The sequence below is a fragment of the Hemicordylus capensis genome, chromosome 2, assembly GCF_027244095.1.
Source record: "Hemicordylus capensis ecotype Gifberg chromosome 2, rHemCap1.1.pri, whole genome shotgun sequence".
In the NCBI taxonomy this organism is placed as follows: Eukaryota; Metazoa; Chordata; class Lepidosauria; order Squamata; family Cordylidae; genus Hemicordylus; species Hemicordylus capensis.
The window spans coordinates 196,918,320-196,939,646 of NC_069658.1; the positions used below are offsets into that span (position 1 = coordinate 196,918,320).

The window sequence follows — 21,327 nt, forward strand, 5'->3', positions numbered from 1 at the left end:
TGGGGGTACACCAAGATTTCCTGCAGCAGACACAGAAATGTGAATGACAGGTGTGTCAATGCTTGAAAATTACAAAACCTTGGAAGCGGTTAAGATTTTGTTTTAAGCTTGGGGATGAATGTTACTGTACTTCTGTGTTGTTTCAAGTATGGCTTATATGTTGCAAGTTATCCTGATGGCAATTAAGAGGCAAGTGGCGGGACAGAGATCCAAAATGTTTGTGTGTGTGTGTCTGTGTGTGTGTACGCATACGCGCACATGGTGCAGCTACGGCCCAAAATCAGGGCTTCCAAGGTCCGTTAAAAGGAGGATTTTCCATCTTCTATTTTCTAACACTTTTGTCTTGCCTTTCCTCCAAGAAGCTCAAGGCAGCATACATAACTCTCGTCGTTCCCATTTTATCCTCGCCCTAACCCTGGGAGGCAGGTTATGCTGAAATATAGCAACTGGTCGCCCTGTGAACTTCATGGCCAAATAGAAATTGAAACCAGGTCTCCCCACTCCTAGTTCTGCTTAAGGCCACACACCTGTCACTTCATTTTTCCTTACATGGATTTATACTCCACTTTTCATTCACACTTCCTGTGTTTGCCAAGCAAAAGACCAGGGTAACACTAGTGTACTTGTACCAAACCCAACTGCAGCATAATGCAGAACTGCTATAGGTGATTTCAAGTGAGCAGGCATCAGTTCTTAGCAATCCTAGGAGTCTGATGTAGATTGTGTGCAGTGTTCCCTGTAACACAGATTCCCAAATGCTGCTGACTACAACTCCCATAATTCCCAGCTGCAGTGGCCTTTGGCTGCAACACTGGCTGTAAGGCTTCCCTGGGAGGAAGAGAGCGGAAAGAGTCGATGCCTCTTTCTCACAGGTGAAAGAGGACACAGCTGTCAAGGACTGAACTCAACTCTGGAAGCTCCATCAGAAAGGCAAGCTCAAGACACATTGCCCAGCCAGGGAGTAATCCCACCCTGCATCTCAAAAGGCAGACCAGTAAGCACAAGTGTTTAATGACAGTATATAATTATACAATACAATCCACCTCCATGCCAGGTCAAGGGGTCAGACACCTTTCTGAGTAAAAGGCTCCTTGTTTGGGGCCAAGCAGCTGATGCACCTCCTCAGGTAGATATGCAAGGGATGGCTCCTTCCCCCAGCCCCTCCCTCTCGTTTGGAATGCAGGGTTGTCCCCTTCAAACAGCATCTCCAGGGGGCAACAAAACATTGGCAGAGGTTAGGGAGGGGTGGCGCCTGCCCTCAGAGCGGACAAGCACTCTGTTCACCAGCCAGGTTGAAGGCTGAACTCCCGCTAAGAGCGCGCAAGAAAAGGTGCAGAGGTAGGGAAGGGACGGAGCGGTTAGTGAGTGTTTGGACAGTGGGCAAAACCTCTCTGCCCTGCCTTTGTAGACTGAGAGAAGGAGATTCACTTGGCAAGCTTCTGCACCCGTGCAGCAATGCTGGAAAAGTTGTCCTCCACGGCAGCCAGGTTCTCCTTCATGGTCTTCTGAACCTAGGGAGAGAGTGTGGAGAGGAGGCAGTCAGGTGGGGAAGCTGAAGAACAAGGTCGACTCAAATGGCCAGTGTTGGAGAGGAGAGGAGAGCTGGTCTTGTGGTAGCAAGCATGACTTGTCCCCATAGCTAAGCAGGGTCTGCCCTGGTTACATATGAATGGGAGACTTGATGTGTGAGCACTATAAGATATTCCCCTCAGGGGATGGAGCCGCTCTGAGAAGAGCCGAAGGTTCCAAGTTCCCTCCCTGGCAGCAGTTCCAAGATAGGGCTGAGAGAGCTTCCTGCCTACCCTCTTGGAGAAGCCGCTGCCAGTCTGTGTAGACAATACTGAGCTAGATAGACCAATGGTCTGACTCAGTATATGGCAGCTTCCTATGTTCCTATGTTGAACAGCCCCTCTTCATCTCCTCCTGAAGCACTAAAGCAATGAATACACCACACCTTACATTTGTACAGTTCTTTCCTTAATACCATGGATACTACAACTATCCCTGTTTCTGCTTGCCCTAGACAATACTAGACTTACTATACGACACCAACACAAGGCTTAAACCAATTAAGATGTGCTCACTGGTCTAGTATTCCAGGAGGAGATAAAGGTCTCTCTTTAACAACCAGCTGAGGGAGACGTTTTCACAAAGGTTAAGAACCACACATTCCCGGGACAGGCCAAGAGGTACACAAGCAGGGTATGGTGAGGATGTATCTAGTGGCCAGAGATCAGGGGAGGGAAGCAGAGGGGTGGGTTATATCCTTCATGCTTTTAAACAACAAAAGAAAAACCTGATCCAAGGCAACTGAACTTCTTGGCTGAATACTCTGACCTATATAATATTGAGCAAGTGTGCATTTCTCTCATGCATAATTTATTATACATTTTTCACATTTTTACATAATTTATTCTAGTTCCGCTAGTCATGGGGAGAAGATATACAAACAGTGAGGCTCCACCCCAGAACAATCTTATTCAGCCCATTCTTGGCTTCTGGGGTTTGAGCAAGCACAGCCCACACACCTTCAAGAATAACTTTGTATTCATCAGGGCTAGAAACTTGCTTTTTAAAAAAAATCCATAAAAATGAAAGCTGGCATTGCCAGGAAGTGAATCAATTCTGTGCCCAGAATCTTTTCCTATGCTCCCACAGAATAGCAGGCCCTGGGTATGCTCTCTCTGAAAAAAGAAGTGGCTCTTTTGGGTGCAGCACAGTTAGTAGCGTTCTTGGCATATGGCTGACTGCATCTTTGCCTCATCCCAGCTGACCAGTTTGTACAGGTCACAAATTGTTCCCAGAACTCCCAGTCCCACCTGTGTTAGCAGAGTAGCATTGTCCTTCAGGGAATTAGCAATCATCTGTTGGGTGGTGTCCAAATGAGTCAGGAGCTGCCCAAACTGCATGGCTGTAACAGACAAGAACCAAGGCTCAGCACAGGACAGGGGCGGAGGGAAGCCCGAAGGCCAAGGCATCCTTCGGCATCCCCGAGTTCAGGCTTGACTCACAGGGGAGCCTCCTTCTGATCCAGGCGCTCACCTTGTTCATGCAACTGCCGCACCGTGACCAGGCGCTGCACCACCTCAGGGAGGGTGCTGGCCAGAGGGCTCCAGCGCTGCACCATCTCATAGAGCTGATGCACCTGCAGTGGGGGGAAAGGATGGGCGTTCTGGGCAAGGCAGGTAACAGGTCTGCCCTTTGCGCCTCTCAGCTCTGCACCCCCACGGGCATTCCTCCACATCATTTTTTTTTAAGCAATTCAGTTGGGTCCTGGAAATTTAGTTGGTCATGGCAGTCAAGACAAGGCCAGTTCACACAGGCCTGTTTATCATCTGATGGCTGTGATGATCTAACTCCACCAGCAGAACTTTACTAGCTCATCAGAATGCCATGCTCTTCACTGCAGTTATTTCACATGTTCAGCTCTGTCGTTAACTGCTGAGTGAGGCAAGCGTCGACCAGCAGCAAGAAGCTACTCTCAAAACTTACACCTTTGCCCCAAAGAATTCTGAGGAAGGACTAGAATGAGTGGCAGCAGAGGAGAGCTGGTCTTGTGGTAGCAAGCATGACGTGTCCCCTTAGCTAAGTAGGGTCCTCCCTGGTTGCATATGAAAGGGAGACTAGAAGTGTGAGCACTGCGAGATATTCCCCTCAGGGGATGGAGCCGCTCTGGGAAGAGCAGAAGGTTCCAAGTTCCCTCCCTGGCTTCTCCAAGATAGGGCTGAGAGAGAGACTCCTGCCTGCAACCTTGGGGAAGCCGCTGCCAGTCTGTGTAGACAATACTTAGTGAGGTGGACCTATGGTCTGACTCAGTATATGGCAGCTTCCTGTGTTTCTAATTCACACAGGGGATCTTTTTCAAGCCCTTTACAAGAGATTGAATAAGGAATCAATCCTGTTCTCCTGCTCAGAACATCCATAACTGAGGTGATCAACTCATCCACTCAATTGTTCCTTCCAGAGTTGGCAAAACCCCTAATGAATCTAGCACACCAATTTTCTTTGCCAGCAGGAATCACACAGACCCAACATGGGCTCTCTCACGTGCACACGCACACTCTGACTTCTGAACATCTATCATTCCAAGATGCTTACGGTCTGAACCTGGCTTCCACAGAAGCACTGTGAGTTCTCATGGGCTCAGCGATGGAGAACCAAGGAGCCTCACCTTGCTTTGGGTGTCCGCATCCTCCACGGCTGCTTTGTGCTTGGCGATCTCATTCACTTTGCCCAAGACGCTCTAGGGATGAAAGACTTGCTGGTTAAGGGAGCTGGATCCCGCCTGAGCTCCCAGAGCTCCCAGGCCACGCTCCACACAGCTCAGATTTCCAAGGCTGATAAGAGCATGCAAAGTGCTGACCCACCTGTAGCCTGGCCTCCACCTGGTCCAAGGACGCCATGTCTAAGGAACTAACTTTGGCCTGCAAGATTTCTACGGTTTCCTGTGGACAGGATAAGTCATGGGAAATGCAGATTAGAATTAATACTGGAGGCAAACATTTGCCTCATTCAAGTCCATATGTGGAACTGACCCCCCTCATTCATTCTGCTCTCTCCCTTGGGCTCCCTGATCCACAGTTCCTCCAAATGTCCAGACCTCATTGGCCCATCTGCAGAACACGGCCTCCTTCCTATGCCCAGGCCCTGTAGGACATTTGTCCTCATCCAATCCACCTTCCCTTTCCGGCTCAGCACCTGCATTGTTTATCAATTTTTTGATAAACAAAAAATTATTTTTTTAGATTGTGAGCTCTTTGGGGATCCATCTTTATTTATTTTTATTTCTCTAGGTAAATCACTTTGGGAACTTTTGTTGAAAAGCAATATATAAATATCGGCCGTTGTATCGTCATCGCATCAGCATTCTACAGATTGTTATTTTCCTTCTTTAGTTAGAATGCTCATGAATCTTCTGTGACATCATAGCAACTCAACAATGGCAAGGAAGGACTCCAAGCAAACACGCAGTGGTTAGCCAATGAACCTTTTATGCCATGTTTTGCAATGTTCATTTCCTGCCTGATATTACAGCAATTTTTGTTAGGTAGATTATGCCTATACCTAGAGGTCGTTCTCACCATCAGCCCTTCCTGAGCTAGAACTGCTCTGCCTGGTAAGGCACAGGTCATGAAATCCGCCAGGTAGCCCAGGTTGTATACCTAGGTTAAAAGTGAGGTAGAAGAACATGTGCGCCCTTCTACCTCTCCCCCGCTAGTCGTGTGGATGCTCAGGCGGCCTGTAGCCCAAGCGTCCATAGAGCTGGGTGGAAGGAGCGCCCAGAAGTGAGGAAATCCCCAATGCACCATGCTCTTTGTGCAATGCCCTATAGGATGCCGGATCTTCCTCCTCCAGATCCCAGCTCTGCTGCTCGCTGCCCCAGCGCTCCTGTGAGTGCGTGGGTGGCAGAGGGACGAGGAGCAGCAGGATCATCTGTGGGGAGGTGGGCTCCTAACCCACCAGCCCTCCCCAGTGCCATAGTAAATGGTTCTATGCATGACCTTCTACGTTACCAACTGGGGAACTAGGCTAAAAAACAGTGACTTGCCCAAGGCCAAATAGTAATTCCACAGCTAAAGGGCTATCTGAAATCTTCCACAGACCTAGCTCCTTGACTAAATGGCTCAAAGTGTGCCTATGGCCAATTTTAAATGTGAAAGTCTGGGTGTTTTTTTAATTCTATCTGTAGGATATTACCAGACCGATGTTTGATTTTAGGAAGAAGAATTAAGGCCCAAGTGAAAAATAACTTCAGCTGAGAACTAGTCTTCCAAGTGGTGCTGCAGAGTTGTTTGAAACTGCAGCACTGATAGAGACATGGATATAGATGTAACCATTCCAATACCTAGAGCAAAACTTGGGAGCTCTAACAAGTAGGTATGTGCCAAATCTCAAAGCTTGGAATTCCTACTAGCAGGGAGTTTAGAAATGCATTTCTCCACAATTGCTCCCCAACTAGCAGTACGTGGTGTCTAGCACATCAGATTCTGGAAAAATCTCAGATTTGACTTTTATTTTTCCTCCTTTAAAAAACATGTTTTTTTAAAAAAAAGATTTGCATTCTCAAGGCAGTGAAACAGTACTTTAAAAAAAAAGAAAGAAAAGTAAAAGTAAAAGTAAAAAAGGAAAACAAACCCAATGGAGGCAGCATCTGCAAAAGCCCCAAAAATTTAAGAGGCAACTTCTGCATTCCACAGACCTCCTGGCCTTTCCAAAGTCTTAATATGACAGTTCTCAAAGTGCAAAACAACTTTCCTGAGGGTTTAGGAAAGTTGCTGTTACAAGAGACAGAGTGCTATTGTAGCTTTGCCTCTTTCTCCCCTTTCCCTGGTAACAAACGCAATGCATGAAACAACATCATTGTGGTGGTGGCAGGAGGGTGGAGAAATGTGCACTGCCATGACGTCACACCAAGCATTGTGCTATACTAACATTACCAGGAAGAGGGGAGAGCCAGAGAAAGGTCTGACATCTAGGTCTGCTCTAAGGAGACAGAGACAATCGTGAGGAGAACCAGGTGTTTGGGGCCACCCTGACGAGTCAAGATCAACTTGGGATGCCTTGCAGAGGGTTCTCCACCCACAGGAGGGTTGTCTTGGGAGTGTCCCAAAACTGAGCGGTGCCATTGAGGTTACAGAGTTCTCTTTTCCTGGAGCTCATCAGGCTGCATCTATACATTTGCACTTCTGCATTTCAACTGGCTTTTTACAACTTTCCCAGTCGGATAGGCTCTCGAGGTATGAAGGTGTTAGGCTGCTATTTTATATGAATGGGGGTTTGTGAGTTTTGGTTATTCCATACTCTACCACAGACCGCATATGTTGTATACACCATGAGACAGAGAGATAGGCAGACAGACTGCCCAGCACCCATCCATCCACATAGAGCCTCCCTGCACCCTTAGAAGAAACTGACCCTCCCACCCAAATCTTACAAACAGGCATCCCCTCTGAATCTTTCCTTATCCCAAGAAGATCCAGTGAATGCCTCACCATGAGACTGGATCCCTGCAGTCCTATAGCCAGAGGATTCTAGAGAGAGAAGAAGACAAAAAATAAATAAATTAGAATAGTCCGACCGAGTCAGACCCTTGGTCCAGCTAGCTCAATATTGTCCACTCTGACTGGCAGTGGCTCTCCAAAGTTTCAGGCAGGGGACTCTCCTGGAACCTTCTGCTCTAAAACCAGGGGCCGTCAGTTTCACTGCTTCCCGAGCTCAAGTGGGTTTCTTTCTCCCCCAGGGCACTAGAACCTGGGTTGGCCTGAATGAATCAATGGCACTGATCAGAGAAAGTACAATGGCACAGGAGAAAGAAAGTACACACAACTGCTGCATTACAGCTGGGACTGGGGAGGGTGAACTTACCCCTCCCTCCACTTTTTCCCTGCCGGCTCTCGGTATTTGCAAAGTCCTACGGGGCGGCAGCATACCTCCCTGCTGCCCTGTCCACTCCCTGGGTGGAAGTGACTGGCGCACAGGCGCATGCCGGGCTCGCGCACGTCGGGCAGGCTCGTGCCCAATGTGCGCACTCACACCAGTTACTTCCAGGGAGTGGATGGGGCGGCAGGGAGGTATGCTGCTGCCCCGTAGGACTTTGAAAATACCAAGTGCAGGCAGGGGAAAAGCAGAGGGAGGGGTAAGTGCACACTCCCCTGCCCTTAAAGTGCAACCCCGCCCGCCTTCGGTCAAACCTCCCAGTGTTCAAACCTGTTCAGAGGCCCAAGGGGGCGGCGTCTTTTCTCATAAACAGCACCATGGGCAGAGAAATATCCTAAACCTCATGCCTCAGGCAGTGCTAATGAATGGAGGCCATGGGCCTGTCAGTCTTGGCCCACTAGGCGGCGATTCCCATTCCCCGCCTCCCCGCCCCCTGCATTCATCCTGTGCCAAGCACCTCCGCTGCCCCAACAATGCTCACCTGGGCATCCTGCTCACAGCGAATTGTGGCTTCCAGCTCAGCCAAGCGCTTCTCCAGTTCTGCAATCTAGAGAGACCAGAAGCAGCAAGTGAGAGCAGTTCCTCCTTCCTCTGTTGCCTGTCCAGAAGCCACCTTGATTTTCAGAGGAAAGCAGTTTTGGATTTTTCCTCTGCCCCAAACAGCAGATTTCTAGGTGCCATTAAGGGCAGAAGGGCCCAGCCACTGGGAAATTCTCCTGCACAAGCCAATGCAAGAACATGCTACCTGGAGGACATCTAGTTCCCCTCAGGGAGGCCTATACAGGAAAAGGTCCTGACAGACGGGGCTCAATGGCCATTGGCATATATGCATCTGTCCTGGGAGAGGGGGCGAGCGCCTTTTGGACTTTCCACCTCAGGCACAAAACTCCTGCGTGATCACTTAATTCCAGATGGAAAACTCAGCTGTTCAAAACCTTGCAAAAGCTTACAGCTCACTATCTAGATATCTATCTAAACATGGCAGCATTGAGCATTTCAATTGAATGGCAAAGATCCCTCTGCTCCTTGCAGGTTCTTTCCCAGGACGACCACCCCTTGCTCCCCGACTGCTCCCTTGACATTCCTCCCGCTCAGCATTCCCCTCACGGGAAGTCACTCCCTCCCTCCCACAGTTCTCTGCCAACACAATAAGTATCATTTGGCACATCGATGAGTCTCCTGCACCCCCATGTCTCTTATTCGGCATCCACTCAACTCCTTCCCCATCACTTCTCCCCGCTCAGCTCCTTCCTAGCAGTTTTAATGGCTGCATTGTGTTTTGGGACCAGGATTACAACTCCCTTCTCTCAGTAACCCCTGTGGGGCTGTGATCCACGTTCTGGGGGGCTCTGAGCCGTATGCTACTACGACCCTGACTAAGGAGCTGGGCTACAGCATGTACTCAAATAAGTTAGATTACTTGGTTTAAAACTTATGTTGACAGTTAAGAATAAAGATCTTAAATCTAAGATGGGCAGGGCATTATACACTTCTAAAATGCTGTGTGCAAGTGAGAGAATGAGGAATGCCGTTCCTAAGATGATGGCTGTTGCAATGCATGCCTGCATCAACTAAAAACAAAAGTTTTCTTTTTTCTTAAGACTCCCTTAATGTGTGAGGGTGTAAATGCTTCAGTTAAACCCAGAAGGAGACAGAGTAAAACGAGGTAAAGAGCAGACAGAAGGCTGTGCCAGCTGGTCAAAGAAATCAAATGGCCATAAGAAAGATAGCACACAACAGGGAAGAGATTCAGCGTATAGGTGCTTATATGCCAGTGCAAGAAGCCTCCAAGTCAAGATGGGGCAAGCTGGAGTGCTGGGTTGCTAATGAAAACATCGATTTGGTAGGTGTGATGGAAACATGGTGGAACAGTGAGAACCAGTGGGAGACGGTTCTTCCTGGTGGGACACGGTTCTTCCTGGATATTAACTCTATAGAAAGGACAGGAAGGGGCGCCTTGGAGGTGGAGTAGAACTGTAAAAGAAAGGATAGATTCTAACAAGCTAGAAAACCTAGAAAGACCAGAGTCCTCCACAGAAACTCTGGGTGACAATACAAGGCCTGAAAAGAAATGTGCTACTAGGGATGTGCTATCACCCTCCTGATCAAAACACTGACAGTGACTGGGAGTTGCAGAAGGAAATCAGGGAGGTGTCAAAGAGAGACAGAGCTGTAATAATGGGTGATTTCAATTTCCCACACATAGACTGGATAAATTCACATACAGGTAATGACAGAGGCCAAATTTCTAGATGTGCTAAATGACTGTGCCCTAGAACAGTTGCTCATGGAACCAACCAGAAAGAAGGCAATCTTAGACAGGACCTGATGCGAGATGTCAGTGTCATGGAACCTTTAGGGAACAGTGACCATAGTGTAATCAAATTCAGCATATATGCAAGGAGAGAATCACCAAGGAAGTCTAACACAGACACTTGGAACTTCAGAAAGGAAACATCTAAAATGAGGAGTTTGGTGAAAAGAACACTAAAAGGAAAAATCAAGAGAGTCACCGCTCTAGAATGCATGGAGTTTATTTAAAACCACAATAATAGAAGCCCAGTTAGAATGTATACCAAAAAGGAGGAAAGGTACCTCCAAGTCTGTGAAGATGCCAGCATGGCTAAGAAGTAAAGTCAAGGAAACTATAAAGGGGAAGAAGAATTCTTTCAGAAATTGGAAGGCCTCAGCAAATGAACAGAACAGAAAGGAACACAAACTCTGGCAAAATAAATTCAAAGAGAAAATAAGGGAAGCGAAATGAGAGCTTGAGGAACATTTAGCTAAAAGCATCAAGGGGAATAACAAAAACTTCTTTAAATACATCATACGCAGGAAACCTGCCAGGAAGCCAATTGGTCTGTTAGATGATGAGGGAGTGAAAGGGATTATTGAAGATATGGAGATTGCAGAGAAGCTAAATGAGTTCTTTGTCTCTGTCTTGACGGCAGAGGATACTGAGCATATACCCATGCCTGAACCGAGCTTCTCAGAGACAGAGGATAAAGAACTGAGTCAGATAACAGTGATGAGAGATTATGTTCTAAACCAGGGTTTCTTAACCTTGGGCCCCCAGATGTTATTGGACTATAACTCCCATCAGCCACAAAGGCCATGTCTGGGGATGATGGGAGTTGTAGTCCAACAACATCTGGGGGTCCAAGGTTAAGAAACCCTGTTCTAAACTGTCTGGATAAATTAAAAATCAACAAATCACCAGGGCAAGATGGCTCCCACCCGAGAGTCTTTAAAGAACTCAAATGTGAAATAGCCAACCTCCTTGCAAAAATATGTAATGTATCCCTACAATCAGGCTCTGTACTTTAGGACTGGAAAGTAGCTAACGTAACACGGATTTTCAAGAAGGGACCCAGGGGGATCTGGGAAATTACAGGCCAGTTAGCTTAGCGTCTGTGCCGGACAAATTGATGGAAAGCATTCTAAAAGATAAAACTGTTAAGCATATATAGAAGAAGTCCTAGAACAGGCCCTGCTGAAGGAAAACCAGCATGGCTTCTTGCCTCACTAACCTTCTGGAGCTCTTTGAGAGTGTCAGCAGGTGTGTGAATAAAGGTGATCCAGTTGACATGGTATACTTGGACTTTCAAAAAGCTTTCAACAAAATTCCTCATCAAAGACTCTTGAGAGTCATGGGATAAGAGGACAGGAACATGTGCGGATTGGTAACTGGTTGAAGGACAGGAAACAGAGAGTAGGTATAAATGGACAGTTCCCTAAATGGAGGGAAGTAAGAAGTGGGATCCCCCAGAGATCTGTACTGGGACCAGTGCCTTTTAACGTTATTCATGAATGATCTAAGAGTTGGGGTAAGCAGCGAGGTGGCCAGATTTGCAGATGACACCAAACTAGGGTAGTGAAAACCAAAAGAGATTGAGAAGAGCTCCAAAAGGATATCTCCAAACTGGGAGATATGCTGCTGTATGTTAGGGAAATATGCTGTATGATGGGGAACAAAATGGCAGATGTGGTTCATTATTAGAAAGTGTAAAGTGATGAATATTGGAGCAACAAACTCCAACTTCACATATACACTGACTGGGGTCTGACCTGTCAGCGACTGACGAGGAGAGAGATCTTGGGGTTGTGGTGGACAGCTCATTGAAAGTATCCACACAACGTGCAGCAGCTGTGAAAGAGGCTAATTTCAAGCTTGGAGTCATTAGGAAGAGGACTGAAAATAAAACTGCTAATATCATAATGCCCTTATACAAATATATGGTGCGGTCACATTTGGAATACTGTGTACAGTTCTGGTCACCATGCCTAAAAAAAAAAAAAAGACGAATGCTAATTTAGTCTTACTGGGAGATTTTAATGGAGTTGTCTCTACATCCTTGGATAGAAAATCTGATACGTCTGAAAGGAATCTGCAAGGCAGGCTACCTAAAGCTTTTTTTGATTTAGTAGAACATATGGATCTCTATGACTTGTGGCGAATCAAAAACTCAAATGCAAAGGAATATACTTATTTCTCTGAAAGATACAAATCTCAATCAAGGATAAATAAGGTCTGGACATCTAAATCTACTACGCCATGTATAAAAAGAATGGATATTTTGCCCAGAACCTTTTCAGATCATAATGCAATTTGCTTTACATGGAAGAAGAAGGGAACGGTTCCCTTTCGCTGGAGACTGAATGAATACTTGCTGAAAAAAGCGGAAGTTGTGGAGAAAGCCAAAAGAAAGATAAAGGACTATTCTGAATTGAATTTAAACCAAGGAATGGACAATAAAATAGTTTGGGATGCAGGAAAAGCGGTTATGAGAGGTTTTTTTATACAACAAAATGCATACCTTAAAAAACAAAGGGGACTGAAAAAAGAGGGATTATTGATGGAGATTTCTAAAAAAGAAAGAGAACTTCTATGGGCTAAGGACAAGAAGAAGACTATTCAAGTCATTAAAGTGCTTCAGCAGTAGCTCTCTATGTTATTATTAAATGAAGTTGAACGCAACCTAAAATATGCGAAGCAAAAGTCATTTGAATTTGCAAACAAACCCGATATGTATATATCCAAGATATTAACAAAAAATGGGCTTTCCTATGACGAAAAGGAAATAAAAAGGGAATTCTTTAGATACTATTCTGAATTGTATAAAGGAAACAAAGCAGAAGATATAAAATCGACAAATTTCTCAAGACACAAAATATTCCAAAACTTTCTAAGGATCATATAGAAATTATGAATGCACCGATATCAATAATGGAAATAACAGAAGTAATACATCAAAGCTAAGCTAATAAGGCGCCAGGGCCCGATGGGTTACCAGCTTTGTACTACAAATCTTTTAAAGATCAAATATTACAGCCTTTACAATGGACGATGAATGATATTTTGCAAAGAGGAATTATGCCGGAGTCTTGGAAGTATGCCAATATTGCAGCAATTCCAAAACCGGATCAAGATTTAACGCAAGTCAAGAACTACAGGCCAATCTCACTCTTAAATAATGATTATAAAATTTTTGCCGCCATTTTGGCATGAATGAAGGTTGTATTAAGACTTTTTATTCATGAAGATCAAGCAGGCTTTTTGCCAAAATGGCAATTAAGAGATAATGTGAGAACAGTCTTGAATGTATTGGAGTTTTACGAAAAACATAATGATAAACAGATAGCTATGATCTTTCTGGATGGAGAGAAAGCATTTGATAATGTCTCCTGGCAGTTTATGTCGAGGCTACTGGATGTAATGGGAGTTGGAAATAATTTTATTAGGGCTATTAAGACAATATATTTGGAGCAATATGCTAAAATTATTATAAATGGGGAACTATTAGATAATTATAAAATACAAAAAGGAACTAGACAAGGCTGTCCACTTTCCCCATTACTTTTTATATTAGTACTGGAACTGCTTTGTAGAAATATTAGAGAAGATGATCAAATACAAGGCCCGAAAGTGGGGAAACAGGAGTATAAACTGAGAGCCTTTGCGGATGATGTAGTGTTTTTTCTAGAAAATCCATTAGAGAAGATCGGAAGACTCTTGGAAAAAATACAACAATTTGGCCAACTGGCCGGGTTTTATATAAATAAGATTAAAACGAAGGTGTTGACAAAAAATATGGACCAGAAATCTAATGACAGATTTTTTGAAATAAGTGAGCTGAAAGTGGAAATGAAAATTGAATACTTGCACGTCTGGTTGACAAACAAAAACCCTTTGTTGTTTTCAAATAATTATATCAAAATATGGAATACAGTAAAAACTGACTTGCAAAGATGGACTAGAATGAACTTATCTTTAATGGGAAGAATTTCAATTGTGAAGATGAATGTTTTACCTAAAATGCTCTTTCTTTTTCAGACTATTCCTATAATTAACACCTTAACTTGTTTCAAGCATTGGCAAAAGGACATAACTAAATTTGTTTGGCAAGGGAAAAGACCAAGAATTAAATTTTAAAATTTAACAGATGCTAAAGAAAGAGGTGGTCTTACCCTGCCAGATTTAAGGTTGTATTTTGATGCTGTTTGTTTGACGTGGTTAAAAGAATGGATAACATTAAGAAATCCCAGAATACTTGATCTGGAAGGATTCGATAGAAGGTTTGGATGGCATTCATATCTGTGGTATGATAAAAGTAAAGTGCATAAAGATTTTCTTAATCACTATGTAAGAAGGAGTCTAATGGGAATGTGGGTAAAATATAAAAAATGTTGGAATCTAAAACTCCATTATGACTATCCCTGATTGAAGCTTTAGCACGTAAAGAGATAAATATGCAACCTGAATGGGGTACCTATAGGGATTTGTTATGTTTCCAAGAAAAGGACTGTAAGTTAAAAAACCTAAATGAAGTACAAAATCTGGTTAGTAACTGGTTTCAGTACCATCAGTTAAATGAAATCTATAAGAAAGATCTTAAAGTTGGATTTGCGGATCAAATGTCGAGATTTGAGAAGGAGCTGTGTGAAAATGACGGAAAACTAGTTTCTAAGATGTATAAGCTGCTGCTTCTGGAGCAGACAAGAGGTGAAGTGGTTAAAACGACTATGATAAAATGGGCTCAAGATGTGGGTCATAATATAGATATGGCAGCTTGGGAAAAATTATGGAAAATGGTTTTAAAGTTTACTGCATGTTATACTTTAAAAGAAAATTATTATAAGATGATGTACAGGTGGTATTTGACACCCAAAAAATTAGCATTAATGTATAAAAATGTTCCAAACAAATGTTGGAAATGTGGGCACTGTGAAGGAACTTTTTTTCATATGTGGTGGTCTTGTGGGAAGGCAAAGGCCCTTTGGGATATGATATATAATGAGTTGAAGAAAAAATTTTAAATGACATTTCCTAAGAAACCAGAATCCTTCCTGCTGGGAATAACGCAAGGAGAGCTTTCCAGAAGAAATTTAACAATTTTTATGTATGCAACCACAGCGGCCAGAATACTATATGCACAGAAATGGAAGAACAATGAAATACCCTCAAAAGAAGATTGGCTGATAAAAATTTTGGAATATGCGGAGATGGCAAAACTTACAGTACTGCTAAGGGATGAAAACTTGGAATGTTTTAAAGAAGATTGGAAACCATTCTTACTATACTTAAAGAACTATTTTTCTAATATCGATTTTTCAGCAGGGTTTGATATTTAGTAATAATAGCAGGCCGGGTAGGGTAAAATCAAGTTTGTAATGTGTAGGATATATGCTTTGAATTATTATAGCAATGGTTGATTTGTATAGTTAATGAATCGCACAGATTGGTGAGCGGGAAGTCAGTATTTACTTAATTAGATGTAACGGGATTGTTAAGATACTGTAAAAACCAATAAAATTTTAAAAAGCGGAAAGAAAGAAAAAAGACATTATAGAACTGAAGAAGATGCAGAAAAAGACAACCAAGACGATCAAAGGCCTAGAGTACCTTCCTTGTCAGGTAAACCTATAACACCTGGGGCTTTTTAGTTTAGAAAAAAAGATGACTGTGGGGCAACATGATAGACGTCTATAAAATTATGCATGGTGTGGAGAGAGTGGAGATAATTTTTTCTCCCTTTCCCATAACATTAGAACCAGAGTCATTCCATGAAACTGATTGCCAAGTAATTTAGGACCAACAAAAGGAAGTACTTTTTCATACAATGCATAATTAACCTATGGAATTCTCTGCCAAAAGATGTGGTGACAACCACCAGCCCGGATGGCTTTAAAAAGGATAGCAAGATGCCTCTAAATACCAGTCGCAGGGGAGCAACTGTAGAAGAGGGGGCATGCCCTCAGCTCTTGCCTGTGGGCTTCTCTGAGGCATCTGGTGGGCCACTGTGTGAAACAAGATGCTGGACTGGATGGCCTTGGGCCTGATCCAAAAGGGCTGTTCTTATATAATTAAGTAAAGTCAGTATCTCCATTTACTCTAAATCATTTTGAATGAAGTCACTGAGATTGCTTGGTGAAGCATTAATGAGATGGTTCTTGAGGAAGTGCAGGGAAAGTACAAATGACCAACACAAGGTTCAGTTCCACAGGAAGGAACATCATCCTGGGGCAGCAGCCTCACAAAAACTAATCCTGCTCCAAAAGCTCCACGGGCCCCATCTACACCCACGGGACAACAGGATGGGCTGCCCTCTGTCGATGTGCGGGATCTGCCGGGGTGGCTGCTGTTCAGCTGGAAAGGCAGCTTTTGGGCAGCCACACAGAGCTCCTTCCATTGGGGACAATGGAAGGAGCACTGAATGGATGCCCGGAAGCATCGTACCTCATTCCACAGCAGCCCTGTCATGCTACATGTGCGTGTTTGTGCTTATGAAGGCGTGAGCCAAATCAGTGCTGTCTACAGCAGTTTTGTTTTTCCAAATTCACACTGAAACACCCCAAGAGATTTGAGGCGGCTTGTTCTTTCTTCTTCTTCTTCTTCAGTTTGCAGAGCACATCCCAGGAGAGAGAGAAATATGCTTGGACTTAATGTGATGTGGACACTTCTGAACAATCCTGCCCCCACCCACCCCCAGCTTGCTCTACCAAGGGGACGTCTGTGGTCATCCTACTCTACCCCCTTGTGGTCTCCCAAGAGAAAGTGCTTCCTGCGGTTACCTTGGCAGCCTGAGAGAATTTGTCCTGCTCAGGTCGAGAGTGCAGCTCATAAGTTACTGTGTTCCCTGTAGCAGCTGGGGCTTTCGCAGGGCTCTTCCCACCGGCAGGAGTGGCTTTCACGCTCTTGGCAGCTTCCAGTTGAATGAGTAAACGCCTGGTAAGTTGAAAGGGTACAAGCATTTACAGGGCACGTCCATTTGATCCCACCCTATGTCGGCTGCAGTACCTACCACCTGCTGTTCCAGATTTCAGCTCACAAATTGGAATAAAGAGGGACATAAACAAAGGCATAATTCGAAGGGGTGGGAAAACAACTTCCTTCTGCATCATGCCAGTTTCTCTGTGGGGATAATCCTACTCCTTTTTACCAAGCTGCTGCTTCACTGTAGGCTTGAGCCCGAAAGAGGCCATTATAGAGGCCTCCGAAATGTTTCGGCTACCGAAGCCATTTTGGCTTTCAGAGGCGGCAGGGATGTTCCCTTAAGGGCGTGGGAGGGTGCACTTACCCCTCCCGCTGCATTTCCCCCACTGGCACTCCGTTGTAACAAAGCCCCTCAGGGCAGCAGCGTATCTCCCTGCCTCCCCACCCCCCCGTTGCAGACCATCACCCAAAGTGGCCAGAAGTACCGGGCGCACATGCACCAGTCACATGCGTGCACATGCACAGCAGACGGGCGGGTGGGCACAAGCAACAGGCACACATGTGCTCAGTACTTCTGGCCACTCCGGCCGAGGACAGCAATGGGGCGGCAGGGAGGTACGCTGCCGCCCCGAGGGGCTTTGCTGCAACAGAGATCTGGCAGGGTAAATGCGGCGGGAGGGGTAAGTGCACCCTCCCACGCCCTTAAGGGAACACCCCTGCCGCCTCCAGAACGGTTCCGGGCACATCCCTATTTCACTGGCTTTTACTTTATTTTATTGTTTACTCTTTTTATTGAGCAGCATCCAGATTTATTTTACCATGAGTGGAAGACGATCCACTTGTGCCAAGGGGAAAGGGCAATTTGTTCCAACCCCCCCTTTCCCTCTGCAGCCCCCTGTGCCTCCCAAAAATATCTTCCTGAGGGTCCCCCCCGCCAGAGACATATCTTCAAGGACAAAGGGGGTTTCAGAGCAACTGGCCCTATCCATCCCCAGCACAGCATCCCTTCCGTGGCTGTTGCTGGTGTCTATCTTATGTTTCTTTTTTTAGATTGTGAGTCCTTTAGGGACAAGGAGCCATTTTATGTACGTATAGCTATGTAAACCAATTTGGGAACATTTGTTGAAAAGTGGTATATAAATATTCGTCGTATTCGTACAGAGGAGGAGGGGAGCGGTTGCCCCTCCTCCCTTGCATGAACAAAACTTCTACTGCTCATGTTAGTGCTAGTCTAGATGCTATCCAGGAAGTTTTATCTGTTTCTGTTTTTTTGGTTATGAATATTAGTTGCCTTGGGCATTAGTTGGATGGAAACGAAGAAAGCAAATGTCATTCATAAATAAATAAATAAATAAATGAATGAATGAATGAATGAATGAATGAATGGTCTGATCAGGGCAAACAACCCCCCCACCAAGAGAAAGCAGTCAGGCTTGCACCCTTACAGTACCTTTTCCCTGATCTAAGGTGCACAGAGGCTTATGAATATGTATTATGAATAATACATATTCTGCGACTCAGTCCTGGGTCAAATTAAGCACCAACTCCACCTTGACTTACTTGGCCAGAGCACCATCAGGATCTGTTAGGTTGATGGCTGCATCTGGCCCCAGCAATTTCTCCAGATGGGTGGAAACCAGTTGCTGCTTCAGGCCAGCAACCTGCTTAGCCAGGGCAACAGATGTCAGCTTCTCCTCTGCCGTGGACTCCTTCACAGTGCTCTGTGGAAAAAGGAATAGAGCTGTTAAAGTCTCACACTCAGCAGCTTATAGACACAGTCATCTCGGATCCAAGGAAGTTCCTCTTTGTATGAATGCTAACCACAATTCTAAATCAAATGGTCTAAAGGAGGCTTATTCTTCTGGAGGAGCATTTGATTTTACACCCAGCCCCTGGCAATGGGTCAAGGACAGGGCTAGGACCAAAATGCAGAGTGAGTCCAAATTAACAGGGCACACAGAGAAGTTGCAAGGGCCTAGATGGAAACAGAACCACAGAGCTGCCCCTTCCAACAGCTTGTTCTAAAAATGGCACAGGGAGGCTCTTACCTTGATCTTCTCCACTTCTGTAGTCAGCTCCTGAATTTCATGCAGCAACCGCTGGTATTTCTGCTGGGGAGTCTCTTTTACACCAAGTCCTTCCCCTAACTAATAAAAAGGCAAATTCTCCAGTCAATAGCAACAGCAGAAATCTAAGGAGGTCTAAACCAGCTAGCAAAATTCCATTTCACCCCAGTTCCTGTGGCAAGACAACAGAGGTTTTCTATGCAGATGTTTTCAAGGGGATAGGTTTTTCTCCCTACACTGATGCAAGGTTTCTTTGTTGCTAGAGCACTTTGGATTCTTTCTTAAATATAATTCTTTTCTCTGCCTGCAGAGGACCTGGATGTCTGCATTAACAATAGCAAATTCTGTGACTGAAATAACTGTGTATGCTGGACACATTTGCAAACATGTAATTCAATATAAAGTTTTGCAATGTTGTGAATTTTGCATTGGTTGGTTTTTTTCCCCGAGGGACTTAAAAAGAAAGGTTGGAACTCATCAAAAGGACAGGGGGGAAGCAAATAAATATGAATGTTGGGTGAAGCCACAGCCTCAAGAGCAGGAGCTGAGGTGGTACACCTGTGTCTTGGACTGTACCAATTTAGACTGCAGGTGGGGGCTCACATGATATAACGCTCACCCATGAGGCAATGCCCACAGAAAATGAGTCTGTCAGGGAAAAGGCTAGGCTAGAATCCTTCTCTCCAACATCTAATTTTCTGTATGCAGGGAATATTTTTGTCAGAGGGGAATTCAATCATATGAGCATCCCCCCCCCCTCCCACACACACACTTGCAATTTGAAGAGGTACCAGTCTATCACACAGAGTTAACACTTCAGCTGTTGTCTGAGAGAGCCAGGCCACAGATGAGGTGTTATAAGAAAAGACTGATAGCCTAGCTTAAGTAAAGACGTCCCACTTGAATGCTCACCTACACTCTGTTGGAAACAGGGCCTTGCCTGTGAAAGCTCACTGTGGCACAGCCACACCACCGTATGCAGAAGGCAAGGTTAGATGTGTGGAGGGAATTATGAATGGAGAAACTGGGCCGTCCCTTGGGTGGGGCAGACCCAGCTAAAAAATGGACTGCATGATCTGCTGGGAAGGAAGAATGAAAGTCGAAGAGGAAGTATAGATTATCTCCCACCAATAGCCACTACAGGGAGGCAGGGCTTATAAGGACTGGCAGGGCAGGACTGGCTTGCATTTCCTCAAACTTTCAGAGAATCATAACCTATTAGCATTGGAAGGGACTTTGGAGGTCTTCTAGTACAACACCCTTCTCAGTGCAGGGAACTGCTATAGTACAGAAGAGAAAAGGCCCATAGGTCTCAAGAGCACCAGCAGCTTCATTTTAAAATAAAGCACATTTTAGCAGCAAAGGGTTAGTCTGGGTTCCATTTCTACTGTGTTATCCCATGGAGATAGATGGCCACATTCATGCTACCACCATGCTCAGATCAGTGGCATAGATGGCGAGTAGTAGAATGGAGCTAGTCCCAATTCAATTCCTTAAGTGACCTCACGGAGAGAGACATGCTCAGAGTCTGCCCAATCACTGGTATCAAAGATCAGACAGGGATTTTCCTCCCAGAGCAGTCTGGCCAATGAACCTGGGGTTTTGTTCTGAAATATCCCCTGCATTGTGGTGTGCTGTGGCCTAGATTGCCTAAGCCAGTGGTGGACAACATTTTGGAAAGTGTACCACAAGTCAAGTTTAAACTACAAGAGGATTGCCAGCCACTCTAGGGCAAGTTGGAAGACTGAAGGCTTGCAAGATCTTTTTTTCCCCATTAAGAACCCCAAGATCCACCAGTCAGAGACAGGTTTACTAGAATCTCAAGGTTCACCAGAGACAAACTTGTGAATCAGGGGGGCAAACACACACAAACAATTAAAGACCAGGATACCTTGGAGCACATGCTCAGCTCAGGAATTTGTTTTCAGTTCCACAACTGAGCTCACGATCTTTACACACCAAAACCCACTTCTGGCTTTCCCTCAAGATGCCTTTTTGTTACTGTTAAACAACTGGATATCAGAAACCCTTGGTGATACACTGCAGACCATCCAGAGTTCTGCCCAGTGATCTTAACATAAATTCTGCCCACTGTCTCTCTAGTGCACATGAAAGTACAAACACAGCACTTCCACCACCAGGTCTCTAGGTAGCTTTGCCTCTAGCTTGCTTAGGCAGAGAGTAATGAGCAGCATAGCATGGGGGAAGCAGGCAGGAGTGTAGGCCTGACTCCATGCCACAATCGCAGCTCTTTTGTTCAGGACTGCCGCATATTCCTGCTCCCTCTGCCACGGCTCCCTCTGCCACGTCTGACCCCCACGCCACAGTGGGCCATCCATGGCCTAGGCTGAGCTATGGAAGGCTGGCATATGTACAGTCCTGCCTCACGGCAGAACAGCTTCCCTTTCAATTTGATCATTCTCAGCAAGTTAGCTACATACAATTTCATAATCTCCAGACTCATAGCCAGTTCTTTTGGTTTTGCCGATTCGATCGGAGAAGTCTAGAAAACAAAAATAGAGAAAAATATTTGCAAGCTTCTGTTTTCGTATCTCTTCCGTGAGGTCAAGCTACAGGGTTTTCTTTCGCCTCTCAAACTCAAATTTGTAG

At 45.0% G+C, this 21,327-nt stretch overlaps 1 protein-coding gene across 2 annotated transcripts in view; it reads right to left on the reverse strand.

The window, feature by feature from the left end:
• Positions 1-995: 995 nt before the first annotated feature.
• The window catches only part of DCTN2 (dynactin subunit 2), a 71,309-nt gene continuing 50,977 nt past the window's right edge, over positions 996-21,327 (reverse strand). For both annotated transcript variants that reach the window (XM_053297763.1, XM_053297764.1), the window contains 11 exons: positions 21,159-21,220; positions 18,700-18,798; positions 18,212-18,372; positions 16,510-16,663; positions 7,919-7,984; positions 6,993-7,031; positions 4,368-4,445; positions 4,172-4,243; positions 3,043-3,145; positions 2,820-2,911; positions 996-1,511 (listed from right to left, as the gene is read on the reverse strand). In XM_053297763.1, coding sequence (XP_053153738.1) covers positions 1,425-1,511; positions 2,820-2,911; positions 3,043-3,145; positions 4,172-4,243; positions 4,368-4,445; positions 6,993-7,031; positions 7,919-7,984; positions 16,510-16,663; positions 18,212-18,372; positions 18,700-18,798; positions 21,159-21,220 — 1,013 coding nt within the window. In that variant the 3' untranslated portion in view covers positions 996-1,424. The remainder of the gene's footprint in view (positions 1,512-2,819; positions 2,912-3,042; positions 3,146-4,171; positions 4,244-4,367; positions 4,446-6,992; positions 7,032-7,918; positions 7,985-16,509; positions 16,664-18,211; positions 18,373-18,699; positions 18,799-21,158; positions 21,221-21,327) is intronic.